We start from the raw sequence: 20,486 nt of genomic DNA on the forward strand, positions 1-20,486 counted from the left end.
GTTCTATGTATAGTTTTCTAAGGTACCTCCATTACTGTTCTCCATAGTGGTTGTACCAATTTACATTCCCACCAAGAGTGCAGGAGGGTTCCCTTTTTTCCACAGCCCCTCCAGCATTTGTTATTTGTGGACTTATTAATGATGGCCATTCTGACTGGTGTGAGGTGGTATCTCGTGGTAATTTTGATTTGTGTTTCTCTAATAATCAGGGATGTTAAGCATTTTTTCATGTGCTTACTGGCCATCTGTATACTTCTCTGACCCCTTATTTAAAGTGACCTGGGAGTTCCCATTGTGGTGCAGCGGAAAGAAATCCATGAGGATGCAGGTTCTATTCCTGGCCTCACTCAGTGGGTCAGGGATCCGGCATTGTCATGAGCTGTGGTGTAGGTTGCAGATAAGGCTCAGATCCTGCATTGCTGGGCTGTGGCATAGGCCAGCATCTATAGCTCTGATTTGATCCCTAGCCTGGAAACTTTCATATGTTGCACATGCAGCCCTAAAAAGCAAAATAAATGAATAGATAAAATAAAATAAAGTGATCTGTCTTGGAGTTCCTGCTGTGGTGCAGTGGGTTAAGAACCCACCATAGTGTCTGTGAGAATGTAGGTTGGCCTCACTCGGGGGGTTAAGAATCTGGCATTGCCACAAGCTCTGGTATAGGTCGAAGATGCAGCTTGGATCTGGCATTGCTGTGGCTGTGACATAGGCTGGCAGCTGCAGCTCCCAGGAATTTCCATATGCCGCAGGTACAGCCCTAAAAAGAAGGAAAAAATAAAGATAGGAGTTCCCTTCGTGGCTCAGTGGTTAACGAATCCAACCCACGAAGTTGTGGCCTCAATGCCTGGCCTCCATCAGTGGGCTAAGGATCTGGTGCTGCCATGAGCTATGGTGTATGCAGGTCACAGATGCAGCTTGGATCTGGCATTGCTGTGGCTGTGGTTGTGGCCGGCAGCTGCAGCTCTGATTTGACCCCTAGCCTGGGAACCTCCATGTACCATAGACATGGCCCTAAAAAAAAAGAACTTGACATAGTGTCTGTGAGGATGCAGTTTCAATCCCTTGAGTGGGTTAAGGATGCAGTGTTGCTGCAAGCTGTGGTGTAGGTTGCACATATGGCTCAGATCCTGCATTGCTGTGGCTGTGGTGTAGGCCGGCAGCTGCAGCTCCAATTTGACTCCTAGCCTGAGAACGTCCACATGCTGCAGGTATCACCATAAAAAGAGAAAAAAAAAAAAAAAAAAGAGAGAATCCAGCTGTAGCAGCTCAGGTCACTATGGAGGTGAGGATTTGATTCCTGGCCCAGCACAGTAGGTTAAAGGATCTGGTGTTGTCCACAGCTGCAGCGTAAGTCACAGCTGCAGCTCAGATTCAGTCCCTGGCCTGGAAACTTCCATATGCCACAGGTGTGGCCATAAAAAAAAAAAAAGCTAATTGAGTAGGCAACGTGCATGATGGATTGAAGGTAGGGAAAAACTGGAGGCAGTGGGAAGGGTTGGGAGATAGTTGCAGTAGTCCTGATGAGAGATGACAAGAGCCTGGAACGATCCAAGGCAGTAGGGGAGGAGGAGAGAGTTATCAGAGAGGATTTTGATGATGGATGGAATGTGTGGGGTAAGGGGAGAGGGTGGAGTCCAGGCTGACTCAGAGGTTTCTTGCTTGGGAGACTGGCTGGCTGGTGACCCTGTTACCCAAGATGAAGATGCAATAAAAGGAGTATATATTAAGGAAAAGTAATAAACTCAGTTTTTTTCAATGGGGTAAAAATAGTGGTAAAATACAATTTACCATTTTAAGGAGTACAATTCAGGAGTTCCCGTTGTGGCACAGCGGAAACGAATCTGACTAGTATCCATGAGGAGGCGGGTTCGATCCATGGTCTCCCTCAGTGGGTTGGGGATCCAGTGTTGTCATGAGCTGAGGTGTAGGTGGCAAATGCCATATTGCTGTGGCTGTGGCGAAGGCCGGCAGCTGTAGCTCCGACTGGATCCCTAGCTTGGGAACCTCCATATGCCACAGAGGGGGCCCTAAAAAAATAAAATAAAAAAAATAAATCCATGATGTTGAATTCCTCTTAGAGCTCTAGCTCAGATAAAGCTTCTCCTAGGGATCTTTTTTACCTTTTCCTTCCAAATTATTGAGTCTTAAAACTTTTGGGAGGAAGTTCCCATTGTGGCTCAGCAGGTTAATCCGACTAGTATCCATAGGATGCAGGTTCAATCCCTGCCCTTGCTCAGTGGGTTAAGGATCCAGTGTTGCTGTGAACTGTGCTGTAGGTTGCAGATGTGGCTCGGATATGGCATTGCTGAGGCTGTGGTGTAGGCTGGCAGCTGAAATTCTGATTTGACTGCTAGCCCTAGAACTTCCATAAGCAGCCCTAAAAATAACAACAACAACAACAGCAACAAACTTTGGGGGGTTAAAGACCACTTTGAGACTCTGATGAGAGCTTGATATTGAGTCAGTCAGCCAGATATTCATCAAATAAACATATGTGAGGAGTTGCCGTTGTGGTGTAGTGGAAACAAATCCAACTAGTATCCATGAGGATTTGGGTTCCATCCCTGGTCTTGCTCAGTGGGTTAAGGATCCAGCGTTGCCGTGAGCTGTGGTGTAGGTTGCAGATGCGGCTCGGATTCCGTGTGACTGTTGCTGAGTCGGAGGCTGGCAGCTGCAACTCCAATTCAACCCCTGGCCTGGGAATTTCCATAGGCCAAGGGTGCGGCTCTAGAAAGCAAAAACAAACAAACAATCTATGAGCTCCCAGGCTCTCTTCTGTGAGCTAGGAATACAATAGTGAACAAAGTATTCAGTATCCCTGGCTTCCTGGAACCACAGTATGCCTATGGACCCTCTCCCTGGAAAATGCCCTTTCTTTTTTTTTTTTTTTTTTGTCTTTTTGCTATTTCTTGGGCCGCTCCCACAGCATGTGGAGGTTCCCAGGCTAGGGGTCTAATCGGAGCTGTAGCCACCGGCCTATGCCAGAGCCACAGCAACGCGGGATCCGAGCCGCATCTGCAACCTACACCATAGCTCACGGCAATGCTGGATCCTTAACCCACTGAGCAAGGGCAAGGACCGAACCCGCAACCTCATGGTTCCTAGTCGGATTCGTTAACCACTGCGCCACGACGGGAACTCCAAAAAATGCCCTTTCATCTAAACCTTTACTTACAATTTCCATCAGTGGAACCTCAGACCTCTTGGAGCTCGTCCGTGGACAAGAGGCCCTTCTCCCCTAGTTAAATCTCAGTTTTGTGGTTAGTTTCTTTTTTTCAGTTTGGGAGGATGAAAAAAGTTCTGGAGATAGATTTTGGTGATAGCTGCACAGCGTAAATGTATGTCATGCTGGTGATCTGTATACTTAAAGGTGGCAAAAAAATGGTAAATTTTTTTTTTTTTTTGTCTTTTTTGTCTTTTTGTCTTTTGTTGTTGTTGTTGTTGCTATTTCCTGGGCCGCTCCGGCGGCATATGGAGGTTCCCAGGCTAGGGGTTGAATCGGAGCTGTAGCCACAGGCCTACGCCAGAGCCACTGCAACGCAGGATCCGAGCCACGTCTGCAACCTACACCACAGCTCACGGCAACGCCGGATCGTTAACCCACTGAGCAAGGGCAGGGACCGAACCCGCAACCTCATGGTTCCTAGTCGGATTCGTTAACCACTGCGCCACAACGGGAACTCCAAAAATGGTAAATTTTATGTTCTGAATCTTCTTTCCCTTTTTCAGCCAAACCTGTGGTATACGGGACTTCCTGGGCCAGGGATCAGTCTGAGCTGCATCTGCAACCTATACTGCAGCAGTGGCAATGCCGGATCCTTAACCTGTTGTGCCACAGCAGGAACTCCTGTTCTGTATCTTTTACCACAATAACATGCTGGAGAAAAAAAAAAGAATGGAACACTGACACATGCTACAACATGGATGCATCCTGAAAACATTATGCTAAGTGAAAGCGGCCAGACACAAAGTGTACATATTGTGTTATTTCATTTAAATACAATTTCCAGGATAGGCAAATCCATAGAGACAGAAAGCAGGTTAGAAGTTGCCAGGGTCTGGGCAGAAGGAGGACTAGGAAATAACTGTTGATGAATTTGAGGTTTCCTTTGAGGTGATGAAAATGGTGAAACTAGAGAGCTGTGATGTTTACAGAACAATGAATGTACCTAATGCCACCAAATTGCACTTTTTTTTTTTTTTTTTTTTGCTTTTCAGGGCTGCACCCACAGCATAAGGAGGTTCCCAGACTAGGGGTCGAATCAGAGCTACAGCTGCAGGCCTACACCACAGCCACAGCCACAGCCACAGCAACACAGGATCTGAGCCGTGTCTGCAGCCTACACCACAACTCATGGCAATGCTGGATCCTTAACGCACTGAGACCACGGATTGAATCTGCGTCCTCATGGATGGTAGTCAGATTTGTTTCCGCTGAGTCCTGACAGCAACTCTCACCATGGATCAATAGAGGAATCCCTCCCTATATTCCTTTCAAAGGACTGGTTGATTCCCTTCTCTGACGACTCTAATTCTCACATGATAACCTGTAGTCAAGCTTGAATCATAAGCTAGCTTCTGCCACCTCCTATCTGTGTGACCTTGGTTAAATTAAACAGGTCTAGGAAAAAAAAACAAAACAAAACCAAGTCTAGTACCAGGTTTCCACAATAACATTCTTTGTGGGCCTGATGAGTGGACTAAGAAAGTTAGTGCACTGCTGGATTATCACAGTGCACAACTAATTTTGTGTCTCCTTGTCCTCCCCCCACAACTTTAAAAAAAATTTTAATACATAAGACATTTGTTCACATCTATTACCCTGATTCTCAGACTTCGAAGCACTTTCTCACTCTAACCGATTTGCCTCTACTGGTCCATAAGATTGCTTGGTTTCGCAGGTAAATATCAATTATGGTCATTTACAGAAACTGCTATCCAAATATGCCTAATTACTCTGTAGCACAATACTGGGGGAAAATCATTTGTTGACTTCCTATTGTATACCGGCAATTTCATGTCTTATCCTGCAAATTAGACCCCTCATTAAGTAAAAGCATTAACAAAATTTTTACTCTATGGGAATTCCTGCCGTAGCGCAGTGAGTTAAGGATTGGCATTGCTGCAGCTGTGGCATAGGTTGCAGCTGTGGCTGGGATTCAATCCCTGGCCAAGGAATGGGCCATGGGTAGGGCCAAAAAGAGAAAAAAATTTTGCTATATGGATACCGATTTTATAAAAAAATTTTATGGCTGCACCCATTGAACCCACACCTCCACAGCAACTCAGGCCCCTGGGCTTAACCACTGTGCCACAATGGGAACTCCTAATTTTTTTTTAATGTTTATTGGAATGTAGTTGACTTACAATGTGTTAGTTTCAGGTGTACAGGAAAATGAATCAATTACTCGTGTACATATATCCATTCTTTTTCAGATTCTTTTCCCATATAGGTTATTACGGAATACTGAGTAGCTTTCTTTGTACTAGTCAGTAGGTCCTTGTTATCTATTTCATATGTAGTATTGTGTATGTTAATCCCAACCACCTAAGACATATCTCCCCCCCCTTCAATTTTCCCCTTGGTAACCAGAGTTTCAATATCTTTGAGTCTGTTTCTGTTTTGTAAATAAGTTCTTTTGTATAATTTTAATTAGATTCCTCATATAAGTGATGCCCTATGATATCTGTCTTTCTCTGACTTACTTTGCTTAGAATGATAATCTCTAGGTCCATCCATGTTGCTGCAATTGGCATCATTTCATTCTTTCTGTGTGCGTGTGCGTGTGCGTGTGTGTGTGTCTTTTTAGGGATGCACCTGTGGCATATGGAGGTTTCCAGGCTAGGGGTTGAATCGGAGTTGTAGCCGCTGGCCTACGCCACAGCCACTCCAGATCTGAGCTGCGTCTGCAACCTATACTATAGCTCACTCACGGCAACGCTGGATCCTTGACCCACCGAGAGAGGCCAGGGATTGAACCCATAACCTCATGGTTCCTAGTTGGACTTGTTTCTGCTGCGCCACAATGGGAACTGATATTTCATTCTTTTTTATGGCTGAGTAATATTCCATTACATATATGTACCACATCTTCTTTATATATGGATATTAATTTTGTACATGGACCATAGCAGACATAAAAAAAAATCAGTGACCACATAAACTTTCTTTTACATTTTAACGTAAATTTCATAAACATTCAAACATGCACAGATATGCTTCCAGCCATAAAAGGAGACTGAAAATGGGTGAGTTCTCAGAGAAACTGGCCTGTATGAAGCTGCTTTGGGGAAATTAATCAACAAATATTTCCTGAATGAATATTATGTGCTGAAACTATGACAAGACCTGGGGCTTGTGAGAACACAGTACTCCAGGAGCTGAGGTTCAGGTAGGGAGACTAGATCAAGACTAGGAAAGTTCACCTCGTTGGCCAGACTAGAATGTGTCTGGATGTGACTGAGAGTAAATGGGCAGAGACCTTTGTAGGTTTTCAGGAGAGATTTTTCGGCAAGACTGATAAGGGAGGATTTAGTGGGAAAGGACTGGATTTAGTGTTGGGACTCTTGGGCTCTAGGTCTGGCTGAGGTTTAACTAACTGGGAAACTTGGGGCAAGGCCCTTAATTTCTCCAGATATCAGTTGAGCATCTGGAAAATAAAGGAGGGTGGTGGTATTGCTGAACTTAATCGGTTATCAAATTCCTTCCAATTCCTAGATTCTTTTTTTTTTAATCTTTAAAAATTTTTTTTATTGGAGTATAGTTGATTTACAGTGCTCTGTTAGTTTCTGGTGTATAGCAAAGTGAATCAATCATAAATAAACATATGCCTATTCTTTTTTTCCAAAGAGGTTATTACAGAACAATTCCTAGATTCTAAAATTCTATCAGCCACACTTATTTATCCTTTGAGAAAATACTTCCTGCACTTGGAATTGCATCTTAGTCAATCAATGGCATTTATAAAACATCCACTGTGCCCTAGGAGAGTGTGCTATAAATTCTGCCATGCCCATCCCCAAGTTTTTTAAGCGTTAATTTTAGTTGTGGGAAAATACACATAAAACTTACCATCTTAATCATTTTGAAGTGTATGGTTCAGTACTGTTAAGTACATTCACCTTGATGTGCAGCCATCACCACCATTCACCTCTAGAACCTTTTTCATCTTGCCAAACTCAAACTTTCAACCCATTAAATGATAACTCCCTATTTTCATCTCCCCTCCTCCCTGGCAACCACCATTCTACTTTGTCTTTATGAATTTGACTACTTTATGTACCTCATATAAGTGGAATCATACAATATTTGTCTTTTTGTGACTGGCTTATTTCATCTAGCATAATATCCTCAAGGTTCATCCATGTAGCATGTCATATAGCCTTCCTTTTTAAAGGCCAAATAATATTCCATTCTATGTCTATACCATATTTTATCTAATCATCTATTGATGGACATTTGGTTTACTTCCACCTTTTATTTCTTTTGAATAATGCTACTATGAACATGGTATATAAATATCTCTTGGAGACTCAACTTTCAATTTTGGGTAGATATATATATATATATATATATATATCTACCCAAAAGTGGAATTGTTTGATAATATAGCAATTCTATTTAACATTTTTTTCAAAGATACACTGGTCTGTTTTCCATAGCAACTATACTATTTTACATTCCCACACACAATGCACAAGAGTTCCACTATCTCCATAGCCTTGTCAACATTCATTATTTTCCTTTTTTTTTGGATAGTGGTCATCCTAATAGGTATGAAGTGATTTTTTTTTTTTTTTTTTTTTTTTTGCTTTTTAGGGCACAGCCATGCCATATGGAAGCTCCCAGGCTAGGGGTCCAATTGCAGCTATAGCCACTGGCCCATGCCACAGCCATAACAACCAATGCATGATCCAAGCCAAGTCTGTGACCTACACCACAGCTCAGTTAAGGGATCCTTAACCCACTGGGCAAGGCCAGGGATCAAACCTGCGTCCTCATGGTTGCTAGTCATTCGTCAACCGCTGAGCCACAACGGGAACTCCTGCCCATTTTTTTAATCAGGTTGGTTTTGTCATTGTTATTGTTGAGCTGTAGTTCCTTATATATTCTAGATATTAACTCCTTAGCAGATTATTTGCAAATACTTCCTCCCATTCCAGGAGTTGCCTTTTCACTCTATTGATTGCCTTCTATGGTACACAGAAGTTTTAAACTTTGATGCAGTGTATCTATTTTTTCTTTTGTTGTGTATGATTTTGATATCATATTCAATAAATTGTTGCCAAGTCCAATATCATGAAGCGTTTCCCCTATGTTTTCTTCTAACAGTTGTATAGTTTCAGCTCTTACATTTAGTTCTTCCATGCATTTTGAATTAACTTTTGCATAGGTTGTAAAGTAAGTTCATCCATTTGCATGTGGATTTCCCGTCTTTTTAACACAATTTGTTGGAAAGACAAGCTTTTCCCCACTAAATGGTCTTGGCACCCTTGTTGAGTATCTTTTGACCATATATGAGCGGTTTCTGAGCTATAAACTTTTGGGTAGGGTGGTACAGAAAAGACATGGTCTCTGTCTCAAGGAAGCCTCAGTAGAGTTGAATACTCAGGTTCCGTTTCAAACAGCATTTGTCCAGCGCTGGTTGTGTGCTCAGTAGGTCCACGTTTTCCCCCTTTAACCTCTTAATCTTCCCATCCAAACAGGTCGGATGATCCCCTTTAACAAAGGAGTAAACTCAGTCTCCAGAAAAGCACGGTTATGGCTTGTACAGGGGCAGGGATGGAGTCACGATTTGAACCCAAAGTTCTTGGCTCTAAATACCCTGCTATTTCAGGTTAATTTGGACCTCGTGTTAGAAAAATGCGGGCATAAGTGAAATGAGATGGTCTCTATTGAGCAACCCTGCAGCTCGAGGGTCCTATGTACTAAGGAGTCGCTAAAAGCCGGGGACCAAGCATGAAGTGTAGACGTTAAATCCCACTAAGCTGCAGAAAAGAGCGGAGCCCAAACCCCAAAGCCGCCCGGAAGGCCAGAATCTTTGCTGTGGAGCCCCGCCCCACCCCGGGCGGACCCCAAGTCTTCACCCGGAACCTGGGCGCGGCCGGGCTGTGCTATTGGCGCGGGTGGGAGACAAGCAAAAGCAAAATGCTTGCGACGAGATTCACGTTGAAATGCCCCCCACTATCTCTCCGGATGGAGCGTGTACAGTTTTACAACGTCTTCAGGATTAGCTTCCTGGCCTCTCTCCCTTTTATTCAACTCCCGCGGTGTTACTTCTTCCCCTTTGCCCCTGCAATGGATGTCCTCTTGGTACGCCCCCACCCTGACTAGGAAAGACAAGGTGGCCGCCCTCCTGGGCACTGCGCATGCGAATCCCCGCCGAGGGGTGGGGTGGGGGGGGTGGGAACGCGGACCCCGCCCCTTCGCGACTCCACGAGTGACGTCGTGGGGGGCGCCGGCCTCCGCCCGGCTGCGAGCGGTGAGAGCGAGCGGCGGGTGCACCCGACGCTGCTAGACCGGGAAGGGATGCGGGTTTTGAGTTTCTTCTGCAGGAGGGGCTTTGCGGGGGAGGGGAGGCCTAGGGGCACTAGCAGCCGCAGACCCTCGGGCTCTTTCCTCCGCCTTCCTGCCTTTACCCCCTTTCCAGAAGGGCCGGGACGGGAGGAAGGGCCGCGGTTGAGCATTTCCCTGGAGCCCTCCTTTCCCCCCATCCCATATGTTTAGCTCGCCTTCCAGATGTTCCTTTTCATCAGGCTGTCGCTTCTCGCCTGGGAAAGAGCACTCCACTTGGAAGCAGGAGACGGGTTTCAGACCTTGGCCCTACCACTCCCGTATTAAAAAGTCCTCAAGCCCCAGTTTTCCCTACGGTATTTTTGCCTTGCCTCACCTGATTTTGAAGATCAATATGACCCAGAGAAATAGAAAGGAAATGGACATTTGTTCAGTTCCTGCAAGGGCAAGTACTATGCAAACTGTTTTATCCGTTCCGTTTAGTCCTCTACTTGGTGTTCTTAGAATTCCCATTTCACAGATTCTGAAGCTCACAAAGCCAGTGAGTGGCAGAGAAGGATTCAAATTGAGCAGTTTAGCTCCAACGTGGAGTTTTCATCAGGCACTTCCCTTCCCTGGGCTGTTGGTTGGAACTGTTCTTCAGCCAGACCCTGGGCCCCTGGAACGGCTGCTTCCTGAATTTCTCCCCTTGGGAATTCTCCTTTTCAAGTTCCTTTTTCCAGTACAGCATACTCTGCTCTGCTTCCGCCTTGATTACTTGAGAAATGAAATGCAGCAAGCATTCATTGAGCGGTGCATGGAAACGAACACTTGGAGTCCAGAGCCGTGGATTCTTGTCCTGGCTTTGCCACTAACTGGCTGGGTAGCCTTGAGCAAGTCCCTTGTCTTCTTGGGGCTTTAGCTTCCCTTTGAATAAAATGGGTAAGTGCCTTCTTACTGGCAGGCTCTTGACCAGGTCTTCCTTCCTGTCCTCAAGCAGGCTCTCCCTGGAGGCCCAGACCCCTCTGCTCCCCATGGGCAGCTGCCAGGCAGTGCACAACCTGCATCTCTGCCTGGCCCACCACCCACCTCTGGTCTGTGCCACTTTGATCCTGCTGCTTCTTGGCCTTTCTGGCCTGGGCCTTGGTGGCTTCCTCCTCACCCATAGGACTGGCCTGCGCAGCCCTGACATCCCCCAGGTGAGTACTTACCCTCATGCTCATTCTTCCTTTGTAGGACAGCTTTTGTTGCTAATCTCCTCTCCCCTCTCCCCTGCCTTCCTTTTGCATACAGGACTGGGTCTCCTTCTTGAGATTGTTTGGCCAGTTGACCTTGTGCCCTGTGAATGGGACAGTTACAGGAAGTCGCATGAGTCTCACGTCGTGGGCTTACTGACCACCTTGAATTTCGGAGATGATCCAGACGGGAACAAGACCCAGACATTCCAAGCCCAGGTCCCCAGGAGTCAGATGGGATTGAAAGGTGAGACCAAGGAGGACTGTGGGATTGGGCATCAGAACACTCAGGTTTGGAGCTCCTGTTGCTCATTGGGTTAAGACCCTGACGTAGCGTCTGTGAGGATATGGGTTCAATCCCTGGCCTTGATCGGTGGGTTAAGGACCCAGCATTGCCGCTACTATGGTTCTGGTTACAGCTGTGGTGTAGATTTGATCCCTGGCCTGGAAACTTCCATGTGCCACGGATGCAGCTTTAAAAAAAAAAAAAAAAAAAAAAAAGGAAAGAAAAAGATACAGATGTGAACAGAAGTAGATACCTTTAAGGAGTTCCCGTCGTGGCGCAGTGGTTAATGAATCCGACTAGGAACCACAAGGTTGCGGGTTTGATCCCTGGCCTTGCTCAGTGGGTTAAGGATCCGGCCTTGCAGTGAGCTGTGGTGTAGGTCGCAGATGCGGCTCGGATCCCGCGTGGCTGTGGCTCTGGTGTAGGTCGGCGGCTACAGCTCTGATTCGACCCCTAGCCAGGGAACCTCCATATGCCATGGGAGCGGCCCCAGAAAAGGCAAAAAAGACAAAAAATAATAATAAAATAAAATTTTTTAAAAAGTAAATACCTTTAAGTGGGTACCGTAGAACAAAGGTACAATGAGAATACTCAGAAGGGCGTCAAGCCGGGATGGTGAAGACAGGCTTTTCCAAGGATACAGGGCTTGAACTGAGGCTTAGGAATGTGCTCCTCCAGCCAGAAGGCATGAAGATGGGGATTATGAAGACACATATAGGAACTTTCTGGGGTTCCATTTGACCGGCGCAGGGGAAGGAGTGTTAAATGAGTGGCAGGAGGTGAGTGAAGAAGCAGCAGAATCCCATGGAGAGTCTTGTGCCAAGCCAAGGTTGTTGTACTTTATCCAATATCTTCGGCTCGAAGAATTTAATCAGGAAAATAGTAAAATTTTGTTATTGTTGTTCTTTTAAAAAGATCACACGGTGTTGGCTGACTGCCTGGAAGGAATGTGTCCATATGCACAAAGACCAGTTAGGAGGTGGTTGCAATAAAAAGATGGTAAGACAGTGGTGTGAAAGAAGGGGACTGATTTGAGAGAGTCATTAGAAGTGTGGGATACACAGGATTTGGTGACAGATTCGATCTGGAGAACACAGAAGAAAGAGGAATTCTCTCTCTCTCTTTTTTTTCCTTTCTCTAGGGCCACTTCCCGCAGCATATGGAGGTTCCCAGGCTAGGGGTCGAATCAGAGCTGTAGCTGCTGGCCTACACCAGAGAGACAGCCACGCCAGATCCAAGCCGCATCTGCGACCTACACCACGGCTCACAGCAACACTGGATCCTTAACCCACTGAGCGAGGCCAGGGATCAAACCTGTGTCCTCATGTATACTAGTGGGGTTTGTTACTGTTGGGCCACAACAGGAACTCCATCTCTTTTTACCTTTTTTTTTATTCTTTTTTTTAAAAAATTACAGTTCATTTACAATGTTGTGCCCATTTCTACTGTATAGCAAAGTGACCCAGTCATACATACATACATATTCCCTTTCTTGTATTATCTTCCATCGTGGTCTATTCCAAGAGACTAGATTTAGTTCCCTGTGCTGTACAGTAGGACTTCATTGCTTATCCATTCTCAACGTAATAGTTTGCATCTACTAACCCCAGGCTTTCAGTCCATCCCACTCCCTCCCGCATCCGCCTTGGCAACCACACGTCTGTTCTCTATGTCTGTAAGTCTCTTTCTGTTTTGTAAATAGGTTCATTTGTGCCGTATTTTAGATTCCACATATAAGTGATATCATGTGGTCTTTGTCTTTCTCTTTATAGGGTTAATTTTTTTTGGGGGGGGGTCTTTTTGCCTTTTCTAGGGCCACACCCGCGGCATATGGAGGGTCCCAGGCTAGGGGTCTAATTGGAGCTGTAGCCACTGGCCTGTGCCAGGGCCACAGCAACATGGGAACCTTAACCCACTGAGCGAGGCCAGGGATCACACCTGCAACCTCATGGTTCCTAGTCGGACTCGTTAACCCCTGAGCCACGATGGGGACTCCCGTCATTCTCTTTATGACTTCACTTAGTATGAGAATCTCTAGTTGCATCTACGTTACTGCAAATGGCATTATTTTGTTGTTCTTTTTTTTTACCACTGAGTAGTATTCTATTGTATATATGTACCACATCTTTTTAATCCATTCTTCTGTTGGCGGACACTTAGGTTGTTTCCATGTCTTGGCTATTGTGAATAGTACTGCTATGAACATATGGGTGCAGGTATCTTTTTGAATTACAGTTTTGTCTGAGTATATGCTCCCGAGTGGGATTGCTGGGTCATATGATGGTTCCATATTGAGTTTTCTGAGAAACCTCCATATTGTTTTCCAAAGTATTTGTACCAATTTACATTTCCAACATTGCAGGAGGGTTCCCTTTTCTCCACACCCTCTCCAGCATTTGTTACTTGTGGACTTATTAATGATGGCCATTCTGACTGGTGTGAGGTGGTACCTCATTGTAGTTTTGATTTGCATTTCTCTAATAATTAGTGACGTTGAGCATTTTTTCATGTGCCCACTGGCCGTCTGAATGTCTTCTTGGAGAAATGTCTATTTAGGTCCTCTGTGCATTTTTCAGTTGGGCTGTTTGTTTTGTTGTTGTATGTTTCTCTCTCTCTCTTTTTTTTTTTTTTCATTTTATGACATTGTGGGTTTTTTTTTTTTTTGACGTTGTGTTTTTTGTATTACTGAATGGCCAGAACATTACTTTAGTGGATGTAAGCTGATCCATTAATTGGTTAGGCTAACATTTGTTAATGCTTTTGCTATTAAACATTTCTATTGTTTTCTGTTTTTGGTATGGAGTCACGATAATTTGGTGTACTTTACATTTTTCTTTTGAATCCTTTCCTTAGGATTAGTTTCCATAAGTGGTATTACTGAGTCAAAGGGTGTGGACCTTTTTTAATTTTTTAATTTTATTTTTTATTTTTTGTCTTTTTAGGGCCGCACCCGAGGCATATGGGGGTTCCCAGGCTAGGGGTTGAATTGGAGCTACAGCTGCCAGCCTACACCAGAGCCGCAGCAACACCAGATCTGAGCTGCGTCTGTGACCTGCATGACAGCTCACGGCAATGCTGGATCCTTAACCCGCTGAGTGAGGCCAGGGATCGAACCTGTGTCCTCATGCATACTAGTTCATTAACCGCCACGATGGGGACTCCTGGACCTCTTTATTTATTTATTTATTTATTTATTTATTTTTTGTCTTTTGTCTTTTTGTTGTTGTTGTTGTTGCTATTTCTTGGGCCGCTCCCGCGGCATATGGAGGTTCCCAGGCTAGGGGTCTAATCGGAGCTGTTGACACCGGCCTACACCAGAGCCACAGCAACGCGGGATCCGAGCCGAGTCTGCAACCTACACCACAGCTCACGGCAACGCTGGATCCTCAACCCACTGAGCAAGGGCAGGGACCAAACCCGCAACCTCATGGTTCCTAGTCGGATTCGTTAACCACTGCGCCACGATGGGAACACCTCTGTTTTTAAATACAAAAACTCATTGTGGATTCAGACTACACAGACGTGTACAAAGCAAATGTAAAAGTCCTCCTTATCTCCACTGCAGAGTCCACAGTTTAGTGGGCATCCTTTCAGTTCTTCTCTGTCTCTAGGTACAATTGCAACAGAAACAGCCAGATTGTCTCCTGAAGGGTATTACCAGTGGAGAGTGCCCATTTGCCCACCTCTCGGACAACTCTTAGCAGTTTTTTAAATTTTTACCAATTATGTGGTCTAAGGAAATTACCAGACTGTTTTAACTTACTTTCTTCTGATAGCTAGTGAGGCTGAGCATCTTCGTTTAGGTAAATTGGCCATTTTAAAGTCTTTTTTTTTTTTTTTTTTTTTTTTTTTTTTTTTGTGGCCATGGCTGCGGCATGTGAATGTTCCCAGGCCAGGGATTGAACCTGCACCACAGCAGCCGCCAAAGCCACTGCAGTGACAATGTAGGATCTTTAACCTGCTGTGCCACAAGAGAACCCCTACTAATTTTTCAACTATTTGTCTTTATAGTCTGAATTTTTTTAGATCTTTATACATTTTTTTTTTTTTGTCTTTTTAGGGCCACACCCACGGCATATGGAGGTTCCCAGGCTAGGGGTCGAGTCACAGCTGTAGCCGCCAGCTTACACCACAGCCACAGCAACGCCAGAGCCATGTCTGTGACCTACACCATAGCTCATGGCAGCACCAGATCCTTAACCCACTGATTGAGGCCAGGGATTGAACCTTTGTTGTCACAGATACTGGTCAGGTTCATTTCTGCTGAGCCACGATGCAAACTCCTGGATCTTTATACACACTTGATAGTAAACTCTTTTGCTAATTAAATATATTATAGGTATTTTCATCAATTCTGTTTGTTTTTTTTTTTATCTTTCATCGTGTAGAAGCTGTAATTTTTATGAAATTTACTCTAATCCTCTACTTAGGCTTTTATGTTTTGTGTCTTTTTTTGGAAGCCCTTTCTTTTCCACTTAAAAATTAGAAAATGTTTTTCTATATTTTCTCTTAATACTTCTTAGGTTTTTATTTTGTTTTAGTATATTTGTATAGCTCTTTAATACATCTGGATTTTATAGTGCGAGATGAGTCTAACATTTTTTTCCCATATAGAATTGTTCTAAGGCCAATGACTTAGTAGACCATCCTTTTCCCACTAATTTGAAATGAGATGTGAACCTTTGATTTTATTTGCTTTTTAGGCATATGTGAACCTTTTATTTTATTTTATTTGCACCCAAGACATATGGAAGTTCCCAGGCTAGGGGTCAAATTGGAGCTACAGCCACTGGCTTACACCACAGCCACAGCAACGCCAGATCCAAGCTGCATCTGTGACTTACACCATAGCTCACAGCAACGCTGGATCCTTAACCCACTGAGCAAGGCCAGGGATTGAACCTGCGTTCTCGTGGATACTAGTCAAATTTGTTTTCACTGAGCCATGAGGGGAACTCTTCTACCCAAGTTTTGTTGCAGCTTACTGAGTATTGCTATGATTGTTTTATTGATTGTGAGCTAATTTAAATTAATTTTTGTGGAGTTCCCGTCATGGCGCAGTGGTTAACGAATCAGACTAGGAACCATGAGGTTGCAGGTTCGGTCCCTGCCCTTGCTCAGTAGGTTAACGATCTAGCGTTGCCCTGAGCTGAGGTGTAGGTTGCAGGCGCGGCTCGGATCCCAAGTTGCTGTGGCTCTGGTGTAGGCCGGTGGCTACAGCTCCAATTCGACCCCTAGCCTGGGAACCTCCATATACCGAGAAAGTGGCCCAAGCAATAGCAAAAAGACAAAAAAAAAAAAGAAAAAGAAATACATAAATTAATTTTTGTTTATATTGATACACAGTTATTTTCATTTCTCAGTGATGTAAATGATGGCATTAGGGCCCTTTATTACACAGAATCAATGCCAGAATACCTGAGGTAGTAGGAAGCCTGCAGAAATGAATGCGTCTAAAGGTGGATGGCCGCCATCCTACCCTGCATTTTCTTCCATCTCCTTCCCTGTGCCCCTCATAGGATCTTCTGGAAGCGATCTGGTCCTCATTACAGCCAGGGTGACCACAGAAAGGACCTGCCTATATTTCAGTGCTGCTCCAGGAATCCTGCCTTCCAGCAAGCCACCCATGTCCTGCTCTGAGGAGGGAGTAGGAAATACCACCCTGAGCCTTATGGCTGAGGGGTGTGTCAGTGTCTGGAGCCACGAAGGTCTTGTGCTCACCAAGTTGCTCACCTCGGTAAGAGCTTCCGATTATTGGAGTTTCATAAACTACCATGCTGAATGATGTGAGGTTTGTTTTTTTGTTTTGTTTTGTTTTGTTTTGCTTTTTCTAAGGGCCACTCCTGTGGCATATGGAAGTTCCCAGGTTAGGGGTTGAATTGGAGCTGATGCTGCCAACCTACGCCATAGCCACAGCAATTCGAGATCTGAGCCGCATGTGTAACCTACACCACAGCTCTCATAAACACTGGATCCTTAACCCACTGATTGAGGCCTGGGATTGAACCTGCATCCTCATGGATATTAGTTGGATTCCTTTCCACTTCCCCACAGTGGGAAATCCATGAATACTGTCTCTTGAAGGTGCCTGGAGGCAATTTTACCTAGTAGTAAAAGCATAGGCTTTATAGTCCTGCCGCAGAGGCTGCGTGACATTAAGCAAGCATATGAGCCTCTCTGAGCCTCAGCTTCCTCATCTGTAAAACCATGATACTATCTCCTAATTCCAACAAATAAGGGTAAGTGAGAATGAATGTCCAGTGCCTAGGTTAATGCCTGGTTAGTAAGAGATTGGCTAAATGACAGCTATTAGTATTAACTATTGTCTTTAAATACAATAAAACATGATCTTAACCTCAAAGGCATTCAGAAGCTGTAATTAGAGGCAGAATGGGCTAATTGCTTTCATAGAAACCTGACCAAAGTGTTATTCAAGCAGAGTAAGGACCACTTAGCTCTAACTTGGACATTTATGGAGAGTGCCTCACCAAGGAGGTGGTATTTAAGAAAGGGAATTGTTTACAGTAGTTTATAATGTACAAAGTGCATTCAGGTTCATTATCGCATTTGATCTTAAAACAGCCTTTTGAGGTAGCTGTTATTATCCCATTTTACAGATGAGGAAACAGACTTAGAGGGAGTGTATTGCCCCAGGCCACGCAACTGGTTAAGTGGCAGAGCCAGAATTGCCACCTTCAGCCATCTGATGAGTCCCAGGCTCATTCTTCCCTGTCAGGATGATCCTTGAATGAGGAAGATTTGAGCAGGGATGCAGGAGAGGGGGTTCAGGAGATGGGGGGAGATCTGTTCTAGGCAAAGGGACTGACCTGAGCACAGGCCTAGGGAGTGAAAAGTGTTCGGTCTTCAGGGGCATTCCATGATGAAGGCTTAGGGGTGCCTTAGGGGAAGAGGCGAAAGAGATACAGGGAGCAGGTCTTGAGGCTCCGTGATGCCTGGCTGAGATGCTAGACTTGATGCTTCAGGCCATGGGAGCCGCTGGAGCCACTGGTGGAGCAGACTGGCTAAGTGGAGGAGAGAGACTGGTTAGGAGGGAGCTGCATACCCTTCCCTTACATCGGCGAAGATCCTGCTGAAGAGCATGACCTGGGAGCTTGGAATCAGAGTTCTTGGTTTCCAGACCGGCTCTGCTTGAACATCTTAAAATGCAGACAATAGTGAACGTCCCTGGAGTTCCCATTGCGGCTTAGTGGTTAACAAACCTGACTAGGAACCCTGAGGGCAGAGGTTCGATCCCTGGCCTTGTTCAGTGGGTTAAGGATCCAGAATTGCCGCGGGCTGTGGTGTAGGTCGCATGCTGGACCTGGATCTGGCGTGGCTGTGGCTGTGGCGTAGCTGTAGCTGCGATTCGACCCCTTAGCCTGAGGACCTCCATATGCCGCAGGGGTGGCCCTAAAAAGACAAAAGACCAAAAAAAAAAAAAAAGTGCACGTTCCTATCTCCTGATGTCATTATGAATGTTCAGTTTGATGCTTGGGCAATAAAGCAGTCTGTAAACCATTGAGACAAATGTGGAGTTCCTGTCGTGGCGCAGTGGTTAACGAATCCGACTAGGAACCATGAGGTTGCGGGTTCGGTCCCTGCCCTTGCTCAGTGGGTTAACGATCCGGCGTTGCCGTGAGCTGTGGTGTAGGTTGCAGACTCGGCTCGGATCCCGCGTTGCTGTGGCTCTGGTGTAGGCCGGTGTCAACAGCTCCGATTAGACCCCTAGCCTGGGAACCTCCATATGCCGCGGGAGCGGCCCAAGAAATAGCAACAACAACAACAAAAAAGACAAAAAAAAAAAAAAAAAAAAGACAAATGTTAGCCTGTATAAAAATAACATTTTCCTTTTAGTTGCTCCTCTCCCCCATGGAGGCTTCTCTCTATAGCCCTTAGGTTAGGGTATCTAAGATGTCTTTCCAAGGGAAGTTTCTCTACAGTGCCTCTCCATCATTCCTCCTCCCCTCCCTGTCCTCACCCCTAGGAGGAGCTGGCTCTGTGTGGCTCCAGGCTGCTGGTTTTGGGCTCGTTCCTGCTTCTCTTCTGTGGCCCTCTCTGCTGTCTCACTGCTCTGTGCTTCCCCCCGCGCCGGGAGTCCCACTGGTCTAGAACCCGGCTCTGAGGGCACTGGCCTAGTTCCTGTCTCGTTCTCAGGTAAGGTTCTTTGCCTCAGTCCTGTGGGAACAGGGTATGGGGCGGGGGTGGCAATTCTAACTGAGAAAGAGCCATTCCTAAACAATATGGTTTGGCTTTACTTATTTCTGTGCCTTATATGGGTGGACTCATATTCTTTTGTGACTGACTTCTTTTGGTTAAACATTCTGATTTTAAGATTCATCCATAGGTGTAGTTCTCATCCAGGCTTTTTGGCATCAGTGGTGAATGAAGAGGGTTCAAATTTGATATGTTCTGGATATGAATTAATGTTTGTTTTGCATTTGTCCTAAAATTCTGATACCCTGTTTTATGATGCAAATTTTGTAAAATTCATTTTGAACTGCTCAAAGGAATTGATTGATGATTCCATTTACTGGGCACATACTACGTGCCCAAGGACTTCACATGCATCTTCTCTTTTTCCATTAGCCATCATTCCATTTAGATAAAGTTGATTCTGCTAGCAGGGTCTTTGGAGGGAACACATCTTCCAAAGTGGGAGTGTGGGACATATTGGACTAGTTAGTGGGTCAGCTCATTATGGTTAAAATATATATATATATATCCTGTAAAAAAATCTCACCCTTTCAGGTGAGTCTCATATAATTTGAAAATGAGTCATATATTGTACACCCAGCTCCTAAACTGTTCTCAGCTTGCTGGCTGCTGTGCCTTAGGAAATAACTGCGAGAGAAGAAGAAACAGCACAGGCCCAGGGAATGGCTCTGACGAAAGGATTTAGACCCTCAAGACTTACCTAGTTTTCTTCTTTTTCCTTTTCCTTTTTTTTTGGGGGGGGGGGGCTCTGCCTGTGGCCTGTGGAAGTTCCCAGGCCCAGGTATCAAACCCATGCCACATCAGTGGCCCACACCGCTGCAGTGACAAAGTGGGATCCTTAACTTGCTGTGCCACAGGAATTCCGCGACCACCTACCTGGGATGGAGAAAGGCGGATCCCTCTCAGCCTTTCTTAGATCTGAGCAGACTGGAAAGGAAGAGTTTCTGACTCCTGGCAGATCCTGGGGTCCTGAGGCCATCTCAGTTGGCATAAGTGCCTGTACCTATCTCTAGTTGTCACTTCCTCTGCTCCTTCCTCAATTTCTACAGCCATCCCAGAGCTTCCTCCACGGGTCCTCTGACCTGCCCTGTTTTTTTATTTTGTTCTCTTCAGGTGTGAACTTCTTGGGTCTTCGTTCGGAGTTGGAAGAGATGTTACAAAAAGTGGAGAGCTGGAATGTGGGAGGAAATAAAAGGCTTTTTTTTTTGCCCAGCGTTTCCCAGGGTGTTCATTGGGAATTGGATTAAGGTGGGAGTTT

The 20,486-nt window shown here is 45.2% G+C and overlaps 1 protein-coding gene across 1 annotated transcript; it reads left to right on the forward strand.

Annotated features, from left to right (window-relative positions):
• Positions 9,376-20,439, forward strand: TMEM219 (transmembrane protein 219). The gene is given in 7 exon segments (XM_021088010.1): positions 9,376-9,482; positions 10,494-10,692; positions 10,787-10,856; positions 10,859-10,975; positions 16,534-16,751; positions 18,999-19,168; positions 20,342-20,439. Coding segments are annotated over 5 exon segments (708 nt in total). The 5' UTR covers positions 9,376-9,482; positions 10,494-10,527; the 3' UTR covers positions 19,137-19,168; positions 20,342-20,439.

The sequence above is a fragment of the Sus scrofa genome, chromosome 3 (assembly GCF_000003025.6).
Source record: "Sus scrofa isolate TJ Tabasco breed Duroc chromosome 3, Sscrofa11.1, whole genome shotgun sequence".
Lineage (NCBI taxonomy): Eukaryota > Metazoa > Chordata > Mammalia > Artiodactyla > Suidae > Sus > Sus scrofa.